At 36.4% G+C, this 27719-nt stretch overlaps 1 protein-coding gene across 1 annotated transcript in view; it reads right to left on the bottom strand.

Annotated features, from left to right (window-relative positions):
• The window catches only part of RAB27B (RAB27B, member RAS oncogene family), a 73672-nt gene continuing 45953 nt past the window's right edge, over nucleotides 1–27719 (bottom strand). The window contains exons 2-6 of the mRNA XM_007519219.3: nucleotides 18211–18382; nucleotides 16237–16322; nucleotides 9478–9581; nucleotides 6936–7059; nucleotides 1–6082 (exon numbers count right to left, since the gene is read on the bottom strand). Coding sequence (XP_007519281.1) covers nucleotides 5893–6082; nucleotides 6936–7059; nucleotides 9478–9581; nucleotides 16237–16322; nucleotides 18211–18363 — 657 coding nt within the window. The 5' untranslated portion in view covers nucleotides 18364–18382 and the 3' untranslated portion in view covers nucleotides 1–5892. The remainder of the gene's footprint in view (nucleotides 6083–6935; nucleotides 7060–9477; nucleotides 9582–16236; nucleotides 16323–18210; nucleotides 18383–27719) is intronic.

Here is a 27719-nt window from a genome sequence, read left to right as displayed (position 1 = left end):
TTTAATCGATAAAAATGCATTTTATTTGAAAAGTGTGCAGAAACACCGAGTACAATTCTCAATCATAGTATTCAAATCCAAGACAACACAAAATCATTGGATGCTATGATTTCTGAAACCACTAAAACTTTGGTACAATAAAATAATGAACTGACAGTGTTTGTCAGGCACCACAGTTTATTCAAGGGCATATAGAATAAAAACTCCATGATAAACATTTTAAGTGACATTCAGAGTACTAGACAAAACAGAGATCTGTGCAAATGACAGACAACACAACCAAATGTGCTTAGGCCTAAAAATGAGGACAATATCCTTTAAAGGTAGCTTGTTGGGATACAATGAAGCATTCCCATGTAATGCCAGAGCGTTGCCTACCTCTCACACATGAAGCAGGATAACTTACTTTTCTTAAATAATTTCAGGTACAGTATCTTTTACATTTGTGACTATGGAAAATGAACTCTATTTGTACAAGGAGGATTTTTGATCAAGTTGTAAAATACTACCTAGAATGCACTTGGACTCCTTGAAAGAAATACAAGGTGACATACAAAATGAGATAGAACTCACACGTTTCTTCAATAACTTAAAATACATGAAATACTTTCAATAATATATGATGATCTGGAATTACTACTCTTTTACAACTTTTATAATAAATCTTCAAAAATTAATATTTTATCCCTGCTATGATAAGTTTTGCAAGCTATTTATGATTATGACTATGATTTTTATTATCTCTTAGCTTGTGGTGATGTGATTTATGAAATCAAATAATTTACAAACCAAATTTTTATATGTTCTCCTATGATCCTTCCACAACCCTGTGAGGCACAGAAGGCTCATTAGCTCCAAATAACAGCCACTAAGATATTGAATGACATACATACTTTGGCTTCCCAATTTGTTCTTTCTTACAACTGTCCTTTCTACAATACTAGGCTTCCTCCCAAAGAGCATTTGAAAATTAACCCAGTGAATAGAAGAATAAAAATAAGAATGTTATTACTCTGCTAAGGACAAACACTTTTTGGCATGCCAACAGACTTAAGGACAACAGCCTCTGGTTAAATACGGGATCTATTAAGCTAAGGACAGACATGCTGGCTCCTATAGAATTTGCTAATGAATCTTAAAGATGTCAGCTAAGGACAATTAGCCACTATTTCCATGATCTGTTAGAAAGGAGTCAGGAAACAAATTTAAATGAATTTATAATCCCATTGTGTATTTACACCCCCCCCACTGATGACACCTCTTAAATAGTCCCACCGTTTTGACATTAATATTTTTGTTTGCTTTTTGTTCTGTCTATATGTGTAATTAGAAAATATCTCAACCATTGATGGCTGGTAAAAAGAAACCTGTGGAAAAAATTTTCTTTGGAGGCTTCTTGAAAAATTAATAAAAAAGATTTTTTTTTTGAGTATGGGGTAAATAAAATGTTTCTAAGTCTCAAAAACTCCGATGCCTGTAATAAAATATCTGGTATTTCAATTTTTTACATTCGCTTAGTTCTTAAAGGCATACCCCTCTACTTGACAGATAAAAAGACAAATATTTGCCATGGATCTAGTTACAAAACATGATTCTTTTAAGAGCACTACTCTCTTAAAGTCAGCTATGTAAGTTTGGTCTCCATGCTTTACCAATATTTAAGAACTGTATTTAGCTAACAATTTAATTCTTAACTCTTACTCAACAATGTCTCTGTGGCTGGGTTTCCACCCAAAGTACTAAGGCATACATTTATAAAATTTTCTACACACTAAATTTTTTTTCCTTATTATACTTTGAGTAAAGTATTTCCATGGATTTATAAAACATCAAGATATCACTCATCTCAGATAATATTTACTACCTATTCTTCACGTGTAAGATCTAAGCAAGCATTTCCCCCATAAGTTTGTCTCATTTTGGTAAAAATAAAGAAGAAAATATAATTTATCTTAAATTCTTAGGCAATCTCCTCTGGCATAGACAGCAGCTTGGCATATTTAAAGATAACACTTTCCCTAAAATACTCAAATATATTGTTTATTTTCATGCTTTAAAGCTTGGTAGTAGATAGGGGAAACAACATTCCATTTAGCTAATAGCAGTTCTCAGATACCCTTTTGATGAGTTCGTTTCTAGAAAAGCAGCAAAATCAATACTAACTCTTTACAGTTTGACCTTTGGATTTTAACTTCATAATTCTTTAGGGATAAGGATTTTCCCTGAAAGTGTTAGTGATACACAGTAAAGAGAGCATGTATATCTCGTATTAAAAGTAAATAGAGAAAAACAGGCGCTCTTGTTTCACAGACAGAAGTTCCCAAGTACTATTGTATACCTAGGTATACATTGTATTAGACACATTGTTGCCCTAATTGCTGCATTACTCCATTGTTCAGAATATATATATGCACTTCACTTGTGTTGATTCCACTTTTTCAAGAATATTTTAGCATTCCTAAATTAGTTGAATTGATGTCTATTAAGTTATTTTTAATGTAGCCATGGCCTTTTCAATGGTCAAGCTTTTCTTTCTTATACAAACAACAAAGAAAAATGATTACTGTTCTTGCCCTGCTTATTCTACCTGTGTAGGCAGGCAAAGAATCATAACAACCATGGTGAAAAACGGCAGGTAAAAGATGTACTTTAGGAAAATGATGGTCATGGATTTCTTTTTCAGCATAATAGTTCCTCACATAGAGGTGGTAAGTTTGTGAAAGAAGTTTAGACTTCTAATGTGGAAACCCTCCAAGTTCAATTCTCAGTACTTATCATTCTTTGTCAACTCCTGACTTGATACCACTTCATACCAACACAAACATTGCATTCTCTCAACAATTTTTGATACAGTTTAATTTTTTTGTTTGTTTTTTAATGTTAAAAGGTAGCCATGTACCAAATCACAGTTACAAGTCTCAAGTAATGCCTACTCCATAGGAAGTGACCTGGAGACGCGGAAATGCTAATAATAGACCTCTAGATTCTGACAACCTTACATCCTTGCTGAAGAAATCAAAACCTTGTTAGCTCTGTTAATATCTCTGTGAGAATTTCCTATTATTTGTTATTATAGGAAAGGAGCTACATAGTTGAAGACAAATTTGTTCACAGAGGTGTCTGAGGCACTGTGTTAAAGCAATGTAAACATCAAAACCAGTGTAAACAGTCTAGAAATAGTTTCTCTTTCCAAAAAGAATTTCACGTATGGTTTCAATATTTCACCAGAATACAATGTTATTTACTAACGAACAGGGATTTTACTAGTAACCAAATATACTATGGTTAAATATGCACAGTTATGGGTTAAAAAAAAACATATAATTGTTTAAAACAACCCATGCCCTTCATGGACCCAGGTCAGTTTGAATTATATAAAAAAAAAAAGTTCTGAAATAATGAGAGATGGAATTTCAAGTAATGATTATATCTAATTTATATCTAACACAAGGTAAGAGATAAAATTTGACAGAGAAAATTTTTTAGGTTAAATGTGTATTCATAAACAGAGTAATTTTCTTTTTCAGGAGGGATCCACCTGATCAGACAAAGCTACAAAGATAAAACTATGGGGGGCAGGTGGTGGCGCACCTGGTTAAGCACACACATCACAGTGCTCAAGGACCTGGGTTCAAGCCTCTGCTCCCTACTTGCAGGGGGAAAGTTTCACAAGAAGTGAAGTAGAGCTGCAGGTGTCTCTCTGTTTCTCTCCTTCTCTATCTCCTCTTCCCCTCTCAATTTCTCTGTCTCTATCAAATAATAACTAAATAAAATTAAAAGAGAGAAGTTGTGAATTACAGACAACCCTGAACTTAAATTAACTTTCTTATATGATTTAAATTTTATTCTCCTTGAGACTACCCAATAATTGCTGTTTTTAAGGCATAGTTCTTTAAGTGTGGGTATCAACACTCTCTGTTTCATGCTATAGTCATCAAATCTTCTTAAATCAGATCCTGAATTGATGCTTGTTAAGTAACTGATGATGACAGAATTTTGGCATAAATAAATCAGCAATATAACTGGAAAATGAACAGAGGAGAGTAGAGTAAACTTTAAGAGTCTATAAAGGTTAAATCTTCCTATTAGGGAAAGGTAGGGGACATCACAATTGGAATTCAAATAAGACATTAATGTAATGACCAAAATGCTCACCAAATTTTATCACAGCAGTGGTCATATTGTTTCTGTTTTTGTCTTACTTTTAGAAGAAACATCTTTGATGTTTCCTAATAACTTTTCACTCTTATGGTGTAGGTTCTTTGCTCATGAAGATGACTATAGAGGAAAACATTATTGAATGAAATTACCAACCATGATAGATCTTAAGATAGTGGTACTATAATGTAGATTTTAAGAAAGTGGATTTGCTTATTTCATATAGACAATTTCATGGATATGTAGACTTAGAAATAATACTACATGGAGAATGGCAGAAGAAGGTTAAAGACATCAATAGGGTATAGAGCTTCAAAGGATTTTAAAAATATGTTCAGAGTATGGAAAAATAAAATCTAACTGGCAAAAAGTTTATAGGAAGAGGAAACACATCTTGTTGAAAACTCATATACTAATAATAAAAAGGAGAAACTTGAAATACAATGCCTTTGGTTTTGATAAAGTAGATTGAAATATCTAGGTAATAGTTTAACAGGAGTGGCTTATGCTTATTACACATAAAGTTAAAAACATATAGTAGTTCAGACATAGTAACAAAAGACTAATGAAAAATAGATTTGTGTTCATTTTTAGAAAGAGAATAGCAGTTTTATGCAAAAAATAAAGCAATTAACTAAACTTTTGGTAAGATTATTTATAATTCTATCTCTGCCCAACCCCCAAATATAATTCAACCATGGGGATTTTATTTTAAGCAAAATAAGAAAAAAAACTAAATATATTATAATGCAGCATGAATAGCATCAATTTTTATGTGAGTTAAGACAGGTAAATTCAGAGTGATTATAAAATTGATCCATCATTGTTCTGAAGTCAGTGATTTACAAAATGATACATTTATGAAAAAAAGAGAAGAAAACATTAATTTGTCTCTAAATTTTGTTTGAAATAGAAACCTTCAGAGAGTTTCTTAATCCTAGTTAATAATGTTGTCTTCTACTTGGCTTGAGTGGAATTTGGCTTAGTAGCTCTTCTAAAGATTTTGTAATAGATACATACAATTCCAGTTGCCCATATGGCATATTCCCATACTTTCACTTTTTGTCCCAGGAATATTTTCTTATACTGTGTCATTCACCTAGTCTTGTTTTTGTTTATGTATCATTTATTGTGAATATAAAAAAATGACATCAGCACACAATCTCTTACATTTTAGCAGAATCTGACATTTGCTCTGATAACCTTATCAGTAATTTTGTCATTTAAGCACAGGAATATCTTAGTGAACCATTAAGAATTTGTTCCTGTAGATGTAGTTTAATGAATGTGTTTCTCCTGATACATAATTCTGATTCCATATAGCGGGCAAATCAAACTTTAAAAATCAACCATGCTCTCCATTTAGAAACAAATCCCACTCCCCATGTGAGAAGGTAATTTTGCTTCATATTTGAAATTCACTGCTATTTCTTTCTGTATGTCCCTTTATATACGCATCTTCTTTATATGGAAAAAAAATTGGTTATCTGTGATGGTAAGATCACATTAGGATCTTTGCTTTTCTTTGGAGGGTCCTTACAGTCAAATCAACAGATCAATTCTATAAAACACTGTGGACTACACTTGTTTTATAAAATTGAGATTCTGGCAGAAAAAATATATATAAAGTACATGCCATTATACATAGTCTACTTAACAGAAATTCTGTGGTTTGTCACTGTTTGGAGAAGTAGTATTTGGGTGAGGTTTTTGATGATCACTTAAAAGGGAGAACTAGCAGGCACATTTCTTCTCTGTTGGCTTTTCCCCATCAAGTTTTCCAGAGTTTCCACCATTGACAGTATCAGGGACTTGGGTCTTCTCCACACACTGTTCCATTCGCTTCATTATTAAGTCTAGGAGGGTTTCCACAGCCTTCTCCACATTCTGGCCAGTCGCTGCACTTGTTTCAAAATATGGTATGCTAGCATAGAAAAAGTGACAAGTGCTTTTGAGCAGAAGAAAGCAAAAAGATACAAGTGCATACAATGAGTCACACATGTGAAGACATAGCTGAGGAGAGGATGTGCAAGAATCATGATTGTGCTGCCTAAGCTGTAAGCATCCTTGTTATTTTTCTCGGTAAGTGAAATATGGTGGGTTGCTTCTTAGAATTAGCTATAATCCATCTTATGGGCAAACAAACAAATACAGGTGATACTCAGGAACTTGAAGTCAAGGTATGACCATTCTTAATTTTAACTGAGGGTAAAATATCTAAATGAGTTAACAATATGACCATTCAAATATCTCCCTGGCCAGTAAAATAGCTCACTTTAATAATGTTTTGCTTTGCCCTGTGTGTGACGTAGGCATCTTCAATTCAGTAGTCTCTGCCTCTCTGTCTCTATCTAAAAATAGTGACTTCCCTTTCAACCAGTGATCTAGAGATTTGGCTTAGAAATTCATCAAGTTCTGAGTAGGTTATTGACATAAATATTTATTTGGAATTCAAAGTTCTAAGAGATTGGCACATTTTTTAAGATCTGAAGAAGAATACATCAGTTAAAAAAAAAGCTGATCTAAAGAAACTGCTTTAAATTTTTTAATGACAACTTCTGCTGAAAAATTCAATTACAGTTGCGTAGGGTATTTAAAGTTGTGTTGATCTGCACTAATTCTGAGCTGTAGTAACAATAGAAATACTATGTTTGTGCCAGGTATTACTCCTCAGAGTTTTGCAGTTACTGAGAGACAGTAGAATAAACTTTTGAAGAGCATGAATTCTGACCTCTGTCTGTCTGAAGATGCAAGGTTTCTGTAGCCTAATAACTTACCCGTATTTCTCAGCCAGGTCTCGGGCTTGCCTTTCATTGACTTCCCTCTGGTCTGGCAGGTCTGCTTTGTTGCCAATTAAGACGATATCTGGATTTTCACAATAAGCGTTTGCTTGCAGTTGGCCTTGGAAAGAAAGCAGATGGAACCAGCAAGTTACTTATAAACATGTGATGTCAGATGACTGCTCAACTTCATGTTTCTAAACTAAATGTTCATCTCCAGTTTGGCAGCTAGTTGTGTGATATTAGTCAATTTACTTAACTCTCTCTAGCCTCCGCTTCCTCGTCTATAAACCGAGATTAATGCACCACAAATGATGTGAACATTGGCTATTTCATTGGCACACCTGTCTAAATACTTATCAGCATGTTTGCTTCTACCTCTGGAGAAAAGCCTTCTGAGAAGGGCAGTAGACTAAATTAATAACTGTGCCTCAGGTCTAACTGAAGATGATAGAGGGCAGTTTAGAAGTCTGTAAAGATGTGTTCTTTCCTTTACAAGGATACTACCCATTCTCTTAAAGGACTCTTATGTCTCATAAATCAAGATTGAACTGCACAACATTTTCAAACCACACATTCAATTATTTTTATCTTTTCCTAGAAAATATTGAGAAGGCATGGGGGGGTTGCAGAAGGAGGGAGGAAAATGCTAAAAGACCAATCAGCCTATGTTTCCAAGGATACAGTAGGGCTATACATGGGGAGAGGAGGCTACTTCAATGTCTATCTCAAGGTGAGTTGTGCATAACCTTGCTGAGACCAAGGGAAGAAGATGCGACACTATGGCTGGTAGTTTGGCTGTTTAGATATTAATGTGTTATTAGATAAGAAAATTAATTACCCCAACAATATCGCTCTGGGTTTGTTTTTTTTTTCTAACATGGGAGAGTCTTATTTGCCTTGAAACAGATCATTTTCTGAAAGAATCTAATAATCTTATTATCTTATTATCTCCTCAGAATCTAATACTACCACCAAAATTTGGATAAAGAAATGCAATAATAAAAGGAAACAGAGACAGATCCTAGGATAAACACTCATTTGGTGAAGTAATTAAGAAAGTCAGAATCCATTGGTAGGAACTATATTATTGAGCTCATGTTTAAAGAATGTATTTTTCTTAATAAATTAAATAATACAAATTACCTTTATATATTAAAAAGTGTACATTTATTTATGTATCTATTTATTTATTTCCAGGTATCCGTTCTGATCCTGACACTTCTCCAACCCTGTGTTATTGCAGTGGAACAAAGCAAAGTGAAGTTTCATAGACCTCCACTTGAGCAGTGGGAAAGTATAAATAAAGTACCACATCATAGGTAGTGACAATGATCTATATATATGAATATACAGTGTGTTACAAGAATACAGAGTAACAGAGAGCACTGCCTTGGGTTAGGGAATGTGTCTCCCAAGGGATAAACGGGGCTTGAACAAGAACTAGGAGATGAAAGAACCAGCACATACTACACATAGAAGAGAAATCAAGGCAGAGGAATCCAATTAGGGGGCTCTAAAGTTGAGTTTAAGAGGTGACTTAGCCTGTAGAGTGAGCATGTTGCCATGTGTCAGGACTCAGGGTCAAGATTCCCCCTCTCTTTCCTCCTCTCTCTTTCCTCCTCCTCCTCCTCCTCCTCCTTCTTTTTCCTCTCTCTCTCTCTCTCTCTCTCCCTCCAGTAGGGGTTGTCAGGAGTGCCTGGTGCATGCACAGTGCCACCATTCAGCACCCTCTTCAGGATATTTTTCATTCATTATTTTAATGAGAGAGAACAGATGATAGATGCAGATGTAGCTGCTGATGTAGATATATGGGGGAGGAAAGATGCCACATCAACACACCATCATCGATGGAGCCTCCCTAGTACTGTCATGATGTTTTCGCATGGTATTGGGTCTCAAACTCAGGGACGTGATCATATATATAGTGGGTATTCTCTTGATTAAGCAAACTCCCAGTCCCAATATGATGCAATTTTTTTTAACAGATCACACTAACTACAGACAGATTTGACAGTCTGAGAAATGATGAGTCACATCAATCCTGCTATGGCCCATTGTTACCAAAATGTATACTTTTTGTGGCTGATTTGCTCTGGAACATTTTATCACCTAATGAATCAACTATTTAATCAGTCCATTAATTAACTCTTGCAAGAGCACACATTTTAGATGTCAAGGTGCCCTCTCAGAAAACATTGCTGTTTTTATCTACGCTTTTGTCAGGTTATATGAAGTTAATGTGGTTGCTCACTTAGTTATAAGAAGCCCTTGTGGACAAGTGAATTGAATGGTTTTCAATTACCATAACTAAGACCCTAAACACAAATAATGATAAGGCAAGACAGACATCTTTGATGAGTATCAAAGGAAAATATGATTTCAACCCCTTTTCAACAACCCACATGTGGAAAATGATACAGGAAATACTAAACTCATGATTTCCCAACATTAATATGTGGTACCCAGTGTGGTTTCATCTTGAGAGTCAAACAAACTTGAGAGTTAACAAAGTGGCAAGTGCCTTAGCCCAACTTACTCATCCAGTTTCTGACATTTAAGAAGCTCTGTTGACTGGTAAGGTCGAACATTAATAAGAAACCCATGGCATCTCTGAAAAATGCAGTGGTGAGACTCCGGAATCTGCCAAGAGAGGACAGCTAGTCAGGGAACATACTATGATGAAAACATGTACCACTCCATTTGTGATTTCAATACATAATATCTGTGATATGTTTTATGTATTGTGCTACAAAAATTGGGGCAGCACTGATGCTGGGTTAGGGAAGGACAGTTGGTTGAAGATTATTTTTTAAGACCATACCCTGACTTCCTGTTCTATAGCACTAATATGCAACATGGCTATAATATTCAAACCCACATTTGCTTACAAAGCCCTTTGGACTCTTTTTTTTTCCTGACTAATGGACATCTTGTAGCCTTCAATTGAAATGTAAGACGCTTTAAAATGGAGACTTCAACATACATTTTCCAATTTGTCTTGTCTGTCTTCAGTCTACCCAGCAGCCAGCTTGGCATGCGGTAGACTGAAAAATGAATGTCTGTGATTACATGCTGAACACTTATTAGCAGCTGGAACCAGAATCCTTTCTTAGGAAAAAAAAACTCTGGTAAAAAAAATTCCTGCACAAGCATTTAGGGAATGGGTGAGCTTTAGGCTGTCAGTCTTGTCTCATGAGGAAGAGGGAAGACACTAACAAAAGGAGGAAAACAATCAGGGAACCAAAGGACAGGCAGAAAGAGTGTTTGACTCCTCAAAGTAGGAACAGTTACTTCTAAAGGAGGATCTGAAGATCATGAGCACACATTGTCATATACAATGACTTTGTTTCCCCTGTTCCTACCTCCCTCATGCCATGATCCTCTGTGAAGTTGTGCTGAGATATACTTCACTGTCAGCGACGGGCAACATCAGAGCTCACATATAGGAACCAGAGGAAGTTTGAGTTATAAATATAAACAAGAGAACTTGGCAATGAGTTTTCTTTTCTTTTTTATTTTTAAAGTAGTATTTAGTGTGTGTGTGTGTGTGTGTGTGTGTGTGTGTGTGTAACAGAGAGAGAGAGACTGAGAGATAGCCAGAGAAGCAACACTGGCATACATGATGTCAGGGATTGAGCCTAAGACTATCTGCTTTCAAGTCTAGAGTTCCACCACTTTGTCACCTCCTAGGCTGTGGCAACAGGTTTTTAGAATGGGATGTAACTTTGAAACAGAGAAAGAGTTCACTAATGATGTTATACGGGCTTCTAATTCTTGAACTCCTACTTTAGTCTCTTTGTAAATTCTTTGGATTTCTACATTCAGTGAGTACACTCATCCACTTGCTGGCTCAATTCTCTCCTTACTATGCATAATATATATCTATATATCTATAACTATATCTATATCTATATCTATATTGATGAACCTCAAACTACTATGTCTAGACCTTTCCTTCTCTTCATGTCTTGTGCCCTATGATTCCTTGGATGAAAGAACTTGGAGAAAACCAACTATAATTTACATATCCATAACCACATTAAACCCTCTTGAGTTTTTGTTTTTTCCTTCAATAGCATCATGATTCTCCTGGATGCTTTCATCTTGCTATATATAATCAACAAATACCTTCTGTATTTTTCATTTCAATCTATGAGCTCTGCTACTGTTCCAGTTTTAAGCCCATTTTTTTTCAGCATTTCTTAATAGGATTCACGTTACAATACTGTTCAGAAATCTTCCTTCTAATATTTCTTCTCTTCCATTAGAGTGAGAAAGATATCTCACTAGGAAGGTCAATTGTCTCACCATGGTCACAGCCTCAGTACTATATAGAGGACCAAGGCACAAAGTATGGTGGTATGGTGTCTTGCCTTCTCTCTGTGTGTGCTTCCCTCTCTGAATAAGAAAGTCAATTTGGGGGAGCTGGGTGGTGGTGCAGTGGGTTGAATGCACATAGTGCGCAGAGCAAGAACCGGCATGAGGTTCCCGGTCTGAGCCCCCAGCTTCCCACCTACAGGGGGTTCTCTTCACAAGTGGTGAAGCAGGTCTGCAGGTGTCTGTCTTTCTCTCCCCCTCTCAGTTTTCCCCTCCTCTCTCCATTTCTCTCTGTCCTGTCCAACAACAATGACAGCAGTAACAACAACTATGATAGCAACAGCAGTGATGAACAACAAGGGCAACAAAGGGGAAAGGATGGCCTATAGAAGCAGTGGATTCATGGTGCAGGCACCAAGCCCCAGCAACAACCCTGGAGGCAAAAAAAAAAAAAAAAAAGGTTCTTCAATTCATACTAAATGAGACTGCATCTGCTGATCCCAACCAAATCAACACAGCAAGTACCACCTCGGCATGCTTCACTTCAGACTGTGTCCAGAGACATCAGGCTTGGAATGTCAACCCTTTAGCCTCATTACTCGGGTGAGACCTTTCCTTTTATAGTATTCTCTAATTCCATTTCAGGTGGTTTACTTCCTAACAAAGTCCTGAAACCTAGATATACACCAGGTCCCATGAGATAAGGCATATGCTCACATGTATCCATAAATTAGGCAAAATATATACCTGAAGGCAAAAGTGCACAACAGTACTGCAGCAAGCAAGTAGAAAGAGATAAAAAGACACCATAAAGTTCCTAATGACATAGTGTCTACTTAGACTTAGATACCCTCCTGACCTAATTCCTATTATACTTCCCTCACTCACTTCAAAGCTAACCTTATCAAAGTAAGGACTATAAAAGCTTAATAATGGCAAGAGACTGACATACTTTAACAATGACTCTTTAGTCACTCTCAGACCACCCCATCAGCTGAGGCCTTAGTTAGGAAGTTCTGAGATTCCCAAACAGACATGATGGGCCTAGACCTAGAATAGATCCCTCTCTCCATTGTTACTGGTCATCTCCATCAGGAACAACACAATAGAACCCTTTGTGAGCCCCCATAGGACCTTGCCCTCAACATAGATCAACAACGGTAGAGAATGTTCCATCCTCAGAAGGGAGGCTGGACAACATACTCTATGTCCCACCTAAGGAAGATGGATCCTGAAATTGGGGCAGCTTGGAACATTCCTACTCATGACCACAGAATGTGAGCTCAGATCTATAAGGATGCAGAGGTCACATAGGCTCTTAAGCTGAATAATGGGCCCCAGATCAGATCAAATCGATGGGGTTTACAGTCAACAATATTTATATACCTTTCCCATATTTGGGAGCTATTGTCTTCCCTGAATGAGCTTTCCAGCCCTTTTTCCAGCCATGGCATCATCTCCCCAACAATAACTTGGATCCACCTGCAAATTGGATGTCAGGCTCAGAAAAAAAAAAAAAGGAAAAAAAAAAAACAACAACTAGTATAGTCATGGGCCTTTTGGAATATAACTGAAAAAGTTCTACAAACAATCTACAAAATGGAGACCCCAAATCTTTATCTGCAATATTCTGGCCTTTAGGGTCATGATTAGTCAACAATTTGTTTGGCTGTATATGTTAACTTTTTTTTTCAGCTACCAGATTCCAGATGCTAACATGATGCCAACTGGACTTCCCTGGGCAGGACTCCACTCATGTGTCCTGGAACCTCACTTCCCCAGAGCCTCACCCCATAGGGAAAGAGAGAGACAGGCTGGGAGTATGGATCAACCTGCCAATGCCCATGTTCAATGGTGAAGCAATTAGAGAAGCCAGACCTTCCACCTTCTGTATTCCATAAAGACCCTGGGTCCATATTCCCAGAGGGATAAAGAATAGGAAAGTTATCAGGGGAGGGGATATGGAGTTCTGGTGGTGGGAATTGTATGAAGTTGTACCCCTGTTATCATATGTTTTTTGTCAGTGTCTCCTTTTTATAAATAAAAATTTAAAAAGGAGAAAAGTCAAAGTTGTCCCATATTTTGAGTTTCTCTCTGCCATTATCCAGTTTTCTAGTCCAATTCCAAATTCTGACACCATCCTCCCAGATAATACCTCTAGCCCACCTGCATGTTAGCTATTGGGCTTAAGCAAAAATTAATAAAGTCATGGACCTCTTGGAATATACCTAAAATAAATTTCTTTTTTTTAATTTTTAAAAAATATTTTATTTATTTTCTCTTTTGTTGCCCTTGTTGTTTTATTGTTGTAGTTATTATTGTTGTTGTTATTGATGTCATCATTGTTGGATAGAAAGAAATGGAAAGAGGAGGGGAAGACAGAGAGGGGGAGAGAAAGATAGACACCTGCAGACCTGCTTCACCGCCTGTGAAGCGACTTCCCTGCAGATGGGAGCTGGGGGTTCGAACTGTACAGTAGATTTCTTAGCTTCTTCCAAATAAAGACCCCAAATCTCATCTGCTATATATTTACATTTAGGTTCCTGATTTTTAAACAATTTGTACTGCAATCTTAGTGTAACACCCGGTTCTGAGAACTATTCTTCTATCTAGTACATTCTAATAAATGATCATTTAAATATGTCATCACTCTACCAAAGCAGAGTGACGTCATATTTAAATAATAATTTATTTCCAAATTAGTATTTTGTGGTAGGGTAAAGTCATGGTGATTAGGAAATACTAAAAATGTATTCAACTGTTTCTGGTGAGTTTGTTTCTGCTTGCTGGTCATTGGAAGCATACAGTGATTATAGTCATTTTACTGAGTGGTTTTCTCCCTGAGGACTACTTGTACTTATATAGTATCTCTTATTGAAACATAATGCTCTAGTATCTGTGCTCTCAGACATTGTGAGTTATGTCATTGCAGGGTAAGGCCGAGCTTTTCTCTATACCTCTCATTGCCCATAGTATGTGACAAAGTTACTTAAAAGTATGCTTACTGTGTGGACTTCATAGAGGCAAATTCTTTTACCCACAGTGACATGGATGGGGCACTTGTCCTGGACCAGACTCATCTGCTGGGCTGTTCTGCCCAGAACTCTGGTTGCCCAACCATTCTAGCCTAGATTTGGTGAAGTGAGAAAGGTAATTGATTTCTAGTTCATCCATTTTATCTAGTGAGTCAGTAGGGTATGGAAATCTAAGAACACAGACAAAACTAGACTCCAGAGTCCCAATCGTGTTTTTTTCTCCTGAGGACTTTGGCTGTACACTGAATCCTTTTGATTTACCTAAGGAGTTTGATTTCGCTTTCCTTCTCCTGATATCACTTTCATCAAACACCATGATCTTGTGTGGGTTATACTGCCAGATATCTCAGGCACAGGGTGGAGGTGTGAGGCACTGTTTTACTTGTTACCTAGTTACACCTTTTCTATGCAGAATGCAAAATGCTTACAGAGTGAGTAACCTTCGTGACACCAATTTTACCCCCTAGTTTCTCTATTTCCCTCATTGAGCAGCTGCCTTATGGGGACAGATGAGAGACACTTGCTGTCATGCTAGGCTGACATATCATGTGTGAGGACATATGGGAACCACATTTTCTCATTTTCTTCAAAAATGAATCAAAGTGGTCTATAAAACACACATCTTTGTGACAACAAAACTGACATATGAACAGAGATTCTTGTGAGGAATGACTTGAACAGAACCAGCAGTGTTGAAGGATGTGTGTAAATGGAATTCATAGTCAAAAAAGCTCACAGAGAGGGCCTGGCACCTCTGCTGGCGTTTACACTCACTGAGAGTGAGAACAGTTTGGATGCATTTCAACAGCTGAAGTGTTTACAAGCACAAACATTCAAAGAGAGGCAGTACAGAATTTGGAGGTATGCACCTCTTAAATAGCTTCTGCATCAAGGCATTGCCAATTTTCATTTAATCAGATATTGGAAAGGTTCTCTGGTTCAGGGTCTCTATCACTTTGCAATCTTGGATCCCAGAGAAATCTATTTTCATCAAATAATGAAATAGCACCTCCAGCTTTAAATACTTGTCTGCTGTGTAGTTCCTGTTTTGGTCTCTGGATCAAGGAAGATGCTGAAAAACCAGAAAAGGCTAACAATATCATTAGGGTTAGAAGTAATGTAATGGATGTGCATTAGGGATCAAAATAATAGATCCTTCTTATGGCATGTAAGATCAAGCAACTGAAAGAATGTTGAATAGATTGGTCTAGAAATTCAGAGGAAAGTGGGTGTCCATTTCAGTGGCGGTTGTTTATAAAGGCCACACAGTGTTTGGGGGTGGGGTGGTGGGCTATGAACATGGCTGCTGAAAGGAGATGTGGAAATGTGGAGAGAGAGCAAAATATTCTAGCTGGGAGGGCAACAATGGGATGGATGTTTTAGAGAACAAAGCCAGTCAAACAACATGAGAGAAGGTGGCTAGGTGGAGATCAAGGGGATCAAAAAGGCCACAGGACCCTTTCTATCAAGTCTCCCTCCTCATACAGCGCTTACAACAATGTTGATGTTCTACCTTAGCTCAATTAAATTCTGTAGTGTTATGTTTCCTATTAGAAAGTACAAAGATAATGCAGAATGAAAATTTAGAGACTTTTTTTAAAGATCTGAATTTTAATATAGGCACCCAAAACATAGTGCTAGTTGAGGTTAGTTAAATATAATGGAGGGGAGGGTATGTGGAACTCTGGTGGTGGGAATTGTACCCCACTTATCCACAATCTTGTCAATTGTTATTAAATCACCATATATATATATATATATATATAATATATATATATATATATATATATATATATATATATCTCACTTGTTTTTAGTTTCACACACAAAAAGTCTGCTTGGAAACCATGAGCAGCATTTTTTTCATGTTGACATACAGTGTTCACCTTCAGATCACTGGGAAAAGGCTATTTGTAACTAGAGACAAAGGGATTTACTATTACCGCTCTTGTCCTGCAGTGTCCCAAAGCTGAAGATGCACCTTAAATGCTTTCCCTGACGTTCCATTTGGTCCCTGTGTATTATAAACCTGAAAGGTACAATTCCCGTCAGTTGATATTGCTCAATATTCAAATTCTTGTCAACATTCAAATTCTCTAGGTTCACTCAACTTTTTTTCTTCTCAATTATTATAATCAAAGTTCATAGTGCAGAATAAATATTTGCTCTGTTTTTTCCAAAAGTATCACATGTACTCTCACTTTTAAATGTCAAGTACAAGTCTGATTTTCAACACAATTTAGGCATATTGCAAACTTAAATTAGACACCTTCTGTCATTCCTCATGGAGACAGCAAACATTAGATTTAGGGCTCAAAAGTTCTAGGTTCAAATATCAGCTCTTCAGTTACTCTCTTAGCCTTAACTTCAGATTGAGCTCCACAATTCTTTTATACTTCACACAGTTACTGCAAACTTACATGAAATAATAGATATGAAAGCATTTAAAAAGGGAAAATACTTCACAGATACTGGAATATTTTCTATTGCAAATATATGATTTTGAGAGAAATTCAATAGGTTCAGTTTTATGTTTAAGCATAAAATAATTTAGACATAAAATATACACAGAATTTTCCAAAAAGTTTGCAGAAGATTGTTCAAGTTTTTCTTTACTAGCCCTGACTTGAAAGTTTTTTTCAAACTTTTTTTTTTATTGCTGTCGTTATTGATGCCGCCGTTATTGGATAGGACAGACAGAAATGGAGAGAGAAGGGGGAGAGAAAGATAGACACCTGCAGACCTGCTTCACCACCTGTTCAGTGGTAGAGAACATGCTCCCCATGTTTAAAGTCCTGAATTGGATCCCTGACACCCAGAAATAAAAATAGATGTTTATAGTAAAATAGTGTGATCATTTAACCTGTTACTTAATCAAGGGATAGTAATTCTAATACATATATAATCAGTTCTCTTTAGTTTTAGTGAACATGTACTGCAAGGAAAACTCTGCAAAGGCTTAAATACCAGTAGGAGCATTCAGGAGGGAGAGAACCAGAAAAATCCTTGAGGAGTTGGAAATAAATTTGCTAAGATTATATTATAATGTAGTGACTTTCAGGTAAGGTAAAGGACACTATAAGGAAACACGCCTCAGTGTCTCCTTCACCATCCCTCCTCCCTGCCCCACATTTTCAAGGAATGGGTAGATTTGTGGCATCAACTGGAAGCTGCAGCCATCTTGGCAGTCAAGGATACCTTGGGTGGCAGCAAATCTGGTTAAGCGTATGTGCCTATGCTACACATCTCACATGTCACAATATCCTTATTCCTGTCATTAGCGTCTAGCATGGAAGAAGGAAGTGGTTGTGATTCTCACATAAACCCCCTTATATCTTGGAAAATACGATTTGTCTCACATTCTGTTCATAATAAGCCAGTGATTGATGGCTGAGCCCCCACATAAATAAAAAAAAGCAGTTAGAATTTACAAAGCTCATGTTCATGCAATTTGCCAATCATTCTCTTAGCCTCTTAAGAATAGAGGAGTGAGCACTTGTTCTTATTGAAAAACTTAGTTTAGATAAAGAGTTAATGATTTTTTTAAAATCTTAAGTCATTCCAGTTTTGAAAGATTCCTTAAGAGTTCTTACAGATATAATGTAAACCCATAAATTATTTATTTCCATTGCTCTATGTACTTTTGGAGACAAGTGATAGTGTCACTCAAGATTTTTCCTAGTAAAATGTTAACTACAATTGACAAAATAAAAGATGGTATTCCAAAGTAAATTCAAGTTGACAACTTACGAATTGTAAGTGAAAAAAAATGCAGATACTTTACAGTGGCATCAACACAGCTTCTTGATCCTCATTTTAAGAATTTTGTGCTAGCCCCGTTGGCAATTTTTATTTTACAGGGGGTAGGGTGGGGGGCTGACATTAGCAACAAAATAATAGTATAGTTATGAACTTACCACACGTTTTTCCCGAAAGTCTATTCCTACTGTTGTGATGAATTTAGGATTGAATTTATTATCTGTGTATCGATAAAGAAAGGTTGTCTTCCCCACCCCAGAATCTCCAAGGGCCAGGAGTTTGATCAGATAATCATAGTCCCCATCGGTCATAGTGATGGTCTTGGTGGCCCTGTGTAGGAGAAAAAAGAAAAAAAAAACAATATGTATTAGTAAGATGAGTTTCCCTTTGTCTTCCTTTAAAACATAGCAGACACTTAATTTTTAAGGTTAAAAAGTTTGATAGCTTCTATTCAACAGATTCTGAATTTTGTTGAGGTCAAACTTAGGTATAAGGGTATATATATTATTTACCTCAGTACAAATCTTTGTTGTTTTTTTTTAATGATCTTTTTGGCATGACTAGTGAATTGGGCAGTGCCCCGTTAGTAGGCATAGAGAGGGACTCTGAAAAGCAGTTCATATCTCTTTACATTATGTCAGTTAATATGGTGCAAAAGGGTATGAAATACTACCATAGTCTACTAAAAACTTACCAATAGCAAGAGTAGAACTTTAAGAATCAGAGTTTTATATTTTAAGGCCTGTGTCCTTTGAAATGAGAAATAAGGCACTAAAATGTAGAGAGGGTAACATGGAACAGAACAGCTTGAGATCATGCAGGCATGTATACTGGAAAGAGGTGGAAATTATTTGTGGTGCTAGAAGAGTGAAAACCTCAAGTGAACATTTTCCTTCTATTCATACAGAACGAGCTATTCTATCTACTCAAAATAAACCTTTTAAATTTAAAAATAGCCGGTGTGACAACTTTTAAAAGCACTGATTTGAAATCACTTCAGTCACTTCCAAGCCAGTGTTTGAAATGTCTGTTGCATTTGGCAAAGCTGCTGGATATTTTCTTTTTTTTTTTTTTTTTCCTCCAGGGTTATTGCTGGGCTCGGTGCCTGCACCATGAATCCACCGCTCCTGGAGGCCATTTTTCCCCCTTTTTGTTGTCCTAGTTGTTGCAGCCTCGTTGTGGTTATTATTGCCATTGTTGATGTTGCTTTGTTGTTGGATAGGACAGAGAGAAATGGAGAGAGGAGGGAAAGACAGAGAGAGAGGGGAGAGAAAGATAGACACCTGCAGACCTGCTTTACCGCCCGTGAAGCGACTCCCCTGCAGGTAGGGAGCCGGGGGCTCGAACCGGGATCCTTACGCCGGTCCCTGCGCTTTGCGCCACGTGCGCTTAACCCACTGCGCCACCGCCCGACTCCCGCTGCTGGATATTTTCTATGCTTTGAAAAGGAGGAAGAGTAAGTAAGAAATATCATTATGATCACTTTGCTAGTATTTTCCTGGAAGGAACAATGCTGCTTATCATTCTACTGTTTTAAAATAAGCTTTTATTTTCCTATCTCATGAGAGAGACGCCAGAATATGAGGTGTCAGGGATCCAGTCTAGGATCTCAAGCATGGAAGTCCTACACTCTACTCTGTGAGTCATTTCCTGGTTGGAACCATTTCTTCCAGTGTTTCAGCCTCTCCTTGATCTTATCATTCAATTGTTATGATAAATTACAGGTGAAACTGAGCGACTGGGCAGTGCCCATGCACCTGTACAAGACTACCACCACCTGGCACGATTACCTGTATCTTCGGTGATGTTTCTATACCAGGGTTTAGTGAAATGATTTGCTATTTAGTACAAGTTTCATTTCATGGGTTTGTCATTTCCCTTTATAGTGGATGATCCAGGATGATTTTGTTTAGACTTGGAAGATCTTCCTTCCCTACCTCTATAGATCCAGAAAATATAATCTGCTTCAGGAGTACTGAGGTATTAAGATAAATTTCAACAATAGTTCATTTTATGGGCATACCTAAAAATTGGCAGATGTCAGTCATATACTGCATGTGAAAAATGAATACAAATAAAAAGTAATAGCAATAAAAAGATACAAATCAATGTAAGAAAAACTTCTTTTAGAGGGCCAGGCCATGGCACACCTGGTTAAGCATACACACTACTGTCTTCAAGGACCCGGGTTCAAGCTTCTGGTCCCCACCGGCAGGGAGAAGACTTCACAGATTTATTTATTATTGAATAGAGACAGAGAGAAATTGAGAGGGAAGGGGAAGATAGAGAGGGAAAGAGACAGAGAGACACCTGCATCCTGTTTCACCAATTGTGAAGCTTTCCCCCTGTGCAGGCGGGGTTCCTTTTCTTTAAAAAAAAATAAACTGATTCAAAGTATAATCAATGACCAAGAAGAGAGACACAGCATCCTAGTCTTTGAACCTTATGAGTTGCTAGATAAGATTCTAATTTAAGTTCCACCACTATCATCATCTCTCTACTTTTCTTCTTTTCCCTATCTCATAAATTTGCTCATGTGAAACTCGGTAAGAATGTCTGTCTTTGCACTAGTGGAGTTGGATGACATTGTTGATTCTCTTGGGGATGATCATAACTAAGATATTAAGAAGACAGAAACCAAAGTCTATCCTAGACACAGCCTTGAGAATCAGGAAAGAATTCAAATTCACTAGATCTTTTTATATAAAATAATGCTGGATGATTCTCTGGCTCCTGAAAGGCTGAAAACCATAGATTCATGAAGACATATACAGCATATTTAAATTTTTTGTTTAACATTAACTATGTGTATTCTCTTTTTTTTTTTTTTGCAAGATTTGTGTCAGTGTTAAATAAATCTAGTTAAATATCTTTATAAAATACAGTAGGGAGCTCAAAATTAGAAATTAAAGAAAAAACTCCCATTTATAATAGCATTTTGAGGAGACATGAATACACTTAGTAGTTAAATAAGGACACAAAAAATGCAACACAATTTTACAAAGTGAAACATGGTTAAATGGTCAAGAAGTTCTACTTTTAATTCATATAAATTAGTAATCTCTATAAAAGCTAGCGGTCTGAGATGATTTTGTAGACAAATATGAAATTGCATTTAACCTTGTAGCCTAGGGATAAATTAGATACCAAGAGACACTCATTGCACAGGAGATTACTTCCCACTTGTGGAAGGAGATCACTTGTCAATTACATGATCTACCATGTTTTTCTGATGTCAGCCAATTGGTTCTCTGTATATATAAAGACCTGCCTGAGGCCTACCAAAGTTGCCTCTCTGTCAGCCTCCAGTCCAGTTGTGGAAAGATCTTGGCTAGCATGGCTCATTTTCATTATGTCTCATTCTAGATCGTTTCTATAGTTAAAGTGTGGTGGACAGCAAATGCCACTTAACACAAATTCTACCTAAAATAAATACAAAGTATGGCATTATGAAAAACTGTTTTTTATGGGTTATTTGAAGAAACTGATAGATCCAGGCACAGTTTGCCTCTATGTGTCCTTTGAAAATGTGTTTTATTTTGCATTTTTCTCTCTGTAACACATATGTATACAAATATATTATTTTATATTTCATTTGTCTCTTATTTTATTACCAAATGATTTTCAGAGGCCTAAGTTTATATGATCTCAATATTCTATGCTTGGCACAGCAAATGAAATACCACAAAGAAAAATAAATATCTTGGCAATGTTTCCTTTTCCAAGAATTGGGCTAAAAATGATCTGGAAAAGATCAGAAAACTGACAAGCAGTATTGTTTATTCCTGAGCAATGATTAATGGTCTTGCCAGTGCTTGGTTCTATGAATCTAAAAGGGAAGAAAAAGCCTTATGAGTGAGTGTTAAGCTTCCGTAAATGTGTCTGACTCTCCACCATTATCACAGTGTCACAAGCTATACCACAAGAGCCAGGAAATCTTTCAGATACAGACACTAAAACATCATGCCCAGAGCTTTTTATGGGAAGAGAAGAAAAAAAAAAAAAAAAAAAAGGAGGCAGGGCTGGGAAAAGCAGGAAAAAGAGATCAAATACAGTAACACTCAAGAGATTCTGTTTAATAAAGAATTTTAAAGGTGGAAGAAAACCTTAGCAATCATTGACTCTAGTTCTTAGTTTGTAGATGAAAAGTCACACACAGAAACAATGTGACTGGTGGTATGACCATTTCTAATACAGGAAACTCAAGACTTATTGATTACAGTTTGAAATGAAAATTGAGTTGAAAAGATAGAAAGCAGAAAGTTTCCTATTCTATATGGGATGGAAATGTTCTTTGGGTATTGACAAGAACATCATTTTTTTTATTAAAAATAGTTTTATTTGTTACACATGAGAGAGACACTGACATGAGACAGAAAATAAGAGAGAAGCCAGAGCATGACTCTTAATAATCGTGGCACCAGGCATTGAAATAAAACCTCACATATACAAGCCTAATTTCCTACTAGCTGAGCCAATTCCCTGTGTATAGAAATATGGTTTTCGTATTTAGAATATCTAAAATGTACTTGTCTATAGTTTCTATTTCTCCTGTCTTAATCTCCATGCTTTGTTCTTGTCCAGTGTAAATTCCATTGGCATTAGGACTCCATATTGCTTATTCATTGCTGAAGCCACAGAATCCAACTGATTGGATAATATAGTAGGATCTCAGTACATGTGTTGAGTATATAGGTATATTGCAGCTTCTCATATTCATGCAGAGTATCATGATTAATGAAACAAATCTTTGGGCAGTTGGTAGAAGTGCTATCCCTCCAAATACAGGCCTTGCATCCTTCTTCCCTCTGAAGCTATGAAGGGAATATTTAGACTAAATGATCATGTTGGTACTTTCCAGTTTTGGCTTCCAGACCTCATTATTCTATTTTAAGTTGCACAAAAGTTATAGATAAGCCTGGGAAAAGAGAAAGAACTGAGTAACTAGCTTTTGATGATAGGATGTTGAATAGGTTAGGGCTCAAAGAGAAGGGCTCCTCACAAAAGTACCCATTCATCTGTCTCATACACAGTCATTGGCACCACTTATTTTGCAAGACATTTGGCATGGTACTTGTGCACTGTTCTCTGTGGGGGAGTTTAATAAATACTAAAATTATAATAAATACTTAATAAATATTAAATTACTAAATGCTAAAATATTAATTACTAAACACTAAAAATTACTACTTACTAAATACTAAAAATTGCTAATTACTAAATAATGAAATACTTAATAAATACTAAAATTATATTTACCACAGTAAAGGTGGATTTACCCATGCAGACTCTAGTGTTCTTTGCTAATAACTCAAGTGATAAAGAATGCTGCTATTAGCTAAAACCTTGTGATTTTAACTTGTTCAATGAAAAAAAAAGTTTTTTTTAAAGGTCAACTTATTTAATCCTACCTCACTTTGGAAAGCTTAAGAGATAAAACATTGATGATATTTTGTATTCACAGTATAGGGTTTTAATAACAAGTACTTACAGCCCATGCATAAGTAGTATAAGTCACTCTCAGGAGTGAGAAAAGAAGTGGGAGATTCAAAATAAATAAACATAATGTCTTCAGTGTATCCCACAACATTTTCTTCTGTTTGGAAGGGTTATTTTTATAACCCTTTTTATTTCAGTAAATTTATAAAATAAACATTGCACTGAGATGGTCATTTGGTAATAAGAAACAACCAAATGCAAAATAGTATCATTAACTATTGTTTCAATTCTTCTCTGAGGCTATTTGGAATCAGTGGATAAGACCTCAAATGGAACACTCAAACCAAACTGCAAATATAAATCAATAGCCATTAAATTAAAGAACTTAAAGGGTCAGTGATTAATGTGTCTATTGGAGCAATCTCTTTGAAGCATATAACCTCCCAAGACTAAGCCAGGAAGACTTAGAAAACATAAATAGACCAATTACAACCAAAGCAATTAAAGCAGTCATCAAAAGCCTTCCCAATGATAGTGCAGGCTCAGACGGCTTCACAAATTAATTCTATAAAACTTTCAAGAAAGAGCTAACATCTCTACTTTACAAGCTCTTCCAAAATATCAATGATGCAGGAACATTTACTTCTACCTTCTATGAAGCCAACATCACACTATTGCCAAAGCAAAGATGCATCTGAAAAGAAAAAGTTTTTAAAAAAAATATTTATTTATTTATTACCTTTCATTGTCCTTGTTGTTGTCATTATCATTATTGATGTTGTCGTCATTGTTGGATAAGACAGAGAGAAATAGAGAGAGGAGGGGAAGACAGAGAGGGGGAGAGAAAGATAGACACCTAGAGTAGGGCACCAAAGTAAAAACCCTGTGGTGAGGAGGAGGGTAGACATTCGGCTTACACGGGTGGCAGGGGCGGTGGGGGGCTGGGATGGGGCAGAGTCTTTTGGTGGTGGGAATGGTGTCTATAGACACTCCTATTAAACTGTAGTCATATAAATCAGTATTTAATTAATATGAGAGGGAAAAACTGATTTTGTGTCTCAAACTTTTTAAAGCACAGACTGAATCTGTTTAATACATAAGCAGAGTCTTTGATATGTTGACTCTCTCAAGAGACTAGACCAATGAGAACAGAAGCAACCAGTAGCACAGCTATATACAAGATGTTGGGTATTATGCAGCAAATCCTAATAAAGGGACTCTTCAAAGTTAACCCAATTACCAAATAATGTGATGATAACAATAAGTATCCATTGTCTTCTTGAACCCTAAGACAGCGGTAACCTCACATTTCCACTATAGAGCCTATATTTCCCCCAGTCCTGCAACCTTAGGGTAGGGCGCACTTTCCTGCATGCTTCTCTCAATTCATATCAAATAATATTGCATCCGCCAATCACAACCTATTCAACACAATGAGTTCCACCTCAGCATGCTTCACTTCAGACTGTGTCCAGAGACTTCAGGTGTGGAATGACAACCCTTCAGCTTCATTACTCGGGTGAGACCTTTCCTTTCATAGTATTCCATTCCAGGTGGTTCACTTCCTAACAAAGTCCCAAAACCTAGATATAGACCAGGTCCCCTGAGATAGAGCATATGTTCACACATATCTATAAACTAGGGCAAAATATTTACCTGAAAGCAAGAGTAACCCCCAACACTTCATCTGCACTATTCCAGCTTTTAGGTCCATAATTGTTCAACAATTTGCTTGGTTTTGTATGTTAACTCTCTTTTCAGCCACCAGGTTCCAGATGCTATCATGATGCTGACCGGACTTCCTTGGACAAAGGACCCCACCAGTATGCCCTGGAGCTCCGCTTCCCCAGAGCCCCACCCTACTAGGGAAAGAGAGAGGCAGACTGAAAGTATGGACTGACCAGTCAATGCCCATGTTCAGCAGGGAAGTGATTACAGAAGCCAGACCTTCCACCTTTTGCAACCCACAATGACCTTGGGTCCATGCTCCCAGAGGGATAGAGAATGGGAAAGCTATCAGGGGAGGGGATGGGATATAGAGATCTGGTGGTGGAAATTGTGTGGATTTGTACCCCTCCTATCCTACGGTTTTGTTAATGTCTCCTTTTATAAATAAATAAATAAATAACAGAAAGACACCTGCAGAGCTGTTTTACCACTTGTGAAGCGACTCCCCTGCAGGTAGGGAGCAGGGGCTGGATCCGGGATCCTTACACTAGTCCTTGCGCTTTGTGCCACATGTGTTTAACCTGCTGTGCTACCGCCCGACTCCCCAAAAGAAAACTTTTGAACTTTTCTCTTCACTGTCATTTTTTTTTTCTTTTTTCGTTTACCTCTAAAGTGATTTTTATTGTTGGAGGCAACAAGATGGCTCATCTGGATAGTGTACCTACTGTGCCATGCCTACGATCTAAGGTCCTGCTTGGGCCCCACCACATGACGAGTGTTACGATAGCTTTCCTTCTCTTCCTTTGATTCTCTTCTTTCATCAGAAAAATGTTAGCCTGTAGTAGTGAAGCTCTAGCGGTAAAACACACACACACGTAGATATTGTTACTGATAGTAGTGTTTAGGAGAGGAAACATCAAATCCTAAGTAACAATTAGAAAGGTGTTTTCATCCCAGTTTACAAATGTACTCATTCATTTATCTTCTGCTATTTCCATGCTTTCAGTTTAAAAAATTGTCAATGTACAATCATATGTCATGTTAATAAATTACATTAATAAATACAATTTTAACTCTTCCTTTAAAAATTCTACTTAGTGGAAATCAAATTCATATATGAGTAGCATGCATTTTACTGTTCAGTTTCATTCCTGGCTCTTTCCTTTACATTTTTTATGCCTCAGTTTGCCCTTATCTAGATTCTACAACGTGGTTTTAAAAAGTAGGAATAGCATGCATTTATAGACATCACATTCATTTACAGAGATAGCATGAAAATTCTTTAATGCTTTCTTACTGAGATCCTCACTCCTTTTAACATGAGTGGACATTGAATTTAATTTAACGATTAGCTATCTTCTATTGAGATGACCTGATTTCCTCCCTTGGCTTGAGTTTATGAATATAGTTCCTAGAATAGTAATGTGCACATTTCTGAAAAAAAGTTTCACTCATTCCAAATGTATCATTTTCAATATACTGTTGGATTCATCTCCTTATAGTTTACTTAAATTTCATCAGTATTAATGAGTAAGCTTTGTCTTATTTCTGAAACAGTCTTTGATGAGACTTGATTTATATTCATTTCATTAAAGGAATATGAAAAATTCCATCCTTTTCATGTACTCTGAAGTATACATGAAAAGTGTAAATATTAGAAAGATAATCTAAACTTGAATATTGACAAAATTTCTATGCTAAATCATATTATCTTAGTCATTTTATATCGAGGTATTTTTTAAATTGCCTTTAATATTTCTTCTTTAATTCATCTAATCCTGTCTTCACTCAAAGCAAATTTGCAAAGTCCTAGTTTTATAGAACATTAATCTTTTCATGTAGGAATTCAAATATAGCTGGAATAGTTTATAGAAACTGATCTTATATAATCATTAAAATTCTCTCTGCTTTGATACTTAATTTTTCTACTTGGAATTTCAAAATTCTAAAATCCAGTTTATTAGTGGCAAGTTCTAGACAGTCAGTGAAAGTGTCAGTCTTACTATCTCATCTTGAATTTTCATGATACAACCTGTAGACTAGTAGTCCTCATCTTTTCTCCTATCATTTGTTTTTCCTTTAGAAAGTTCTCTATTCCCAACTCTTTTTCTTCTGAATTCTATCATACCCACAATCTCCTTGGCCGTGAGTTCTTACATGTCTTTTCTTTTAAAAGAAAAAAAAATTATATAAGTTAATTTACTACTGATAATATCATTGAGATATGTGATTTACAAATGGAAATGCAGTCACAGTGAGACTTAATAATATGTCCCACATCATATAACTACTAATCGTGTGGGGAAAAGTCAGACTTAAAACTTGGCAGTCTGTCTCTAGACTTTGTGTTTTAAGCAACTACACAAATTTGTGTTTACATTTATAAAATATGCTGCCACTCGGTAAGTTGAATGTAGTTATGTGTGTGTTCTTTTGCTTATCTTTTCCTTTCTATCTATCCCTATAGGGACATAATACTGTAGGATCAAGTCCTAATAGACCTTTAAATTTTGGACTTGAAGTTGCTAAAACCCAGCTTTGCTCTTATCCTGTGGAGACC

The sequence above is a fragment of the Erinaceus europaeus genome, chromosome 15 (assembly GCF_950295315.1).
Source record: "Erinaceus europaeus chromosome 15, mEriEur2.1, whole genome shotgun sequence".
In the NCBI taxonomy this organism is placed as follows: Eukaryota; Metazoa; Chordata; class Mammalia; order Eulipotyphla; family Erinaceidae; genus Erinaceus; species Erinaceus europaeus.
Note: the sequence above shows the minus strand (reverse complement) of the source record. Positions and strands in the feature narration are given on the sequence as shown.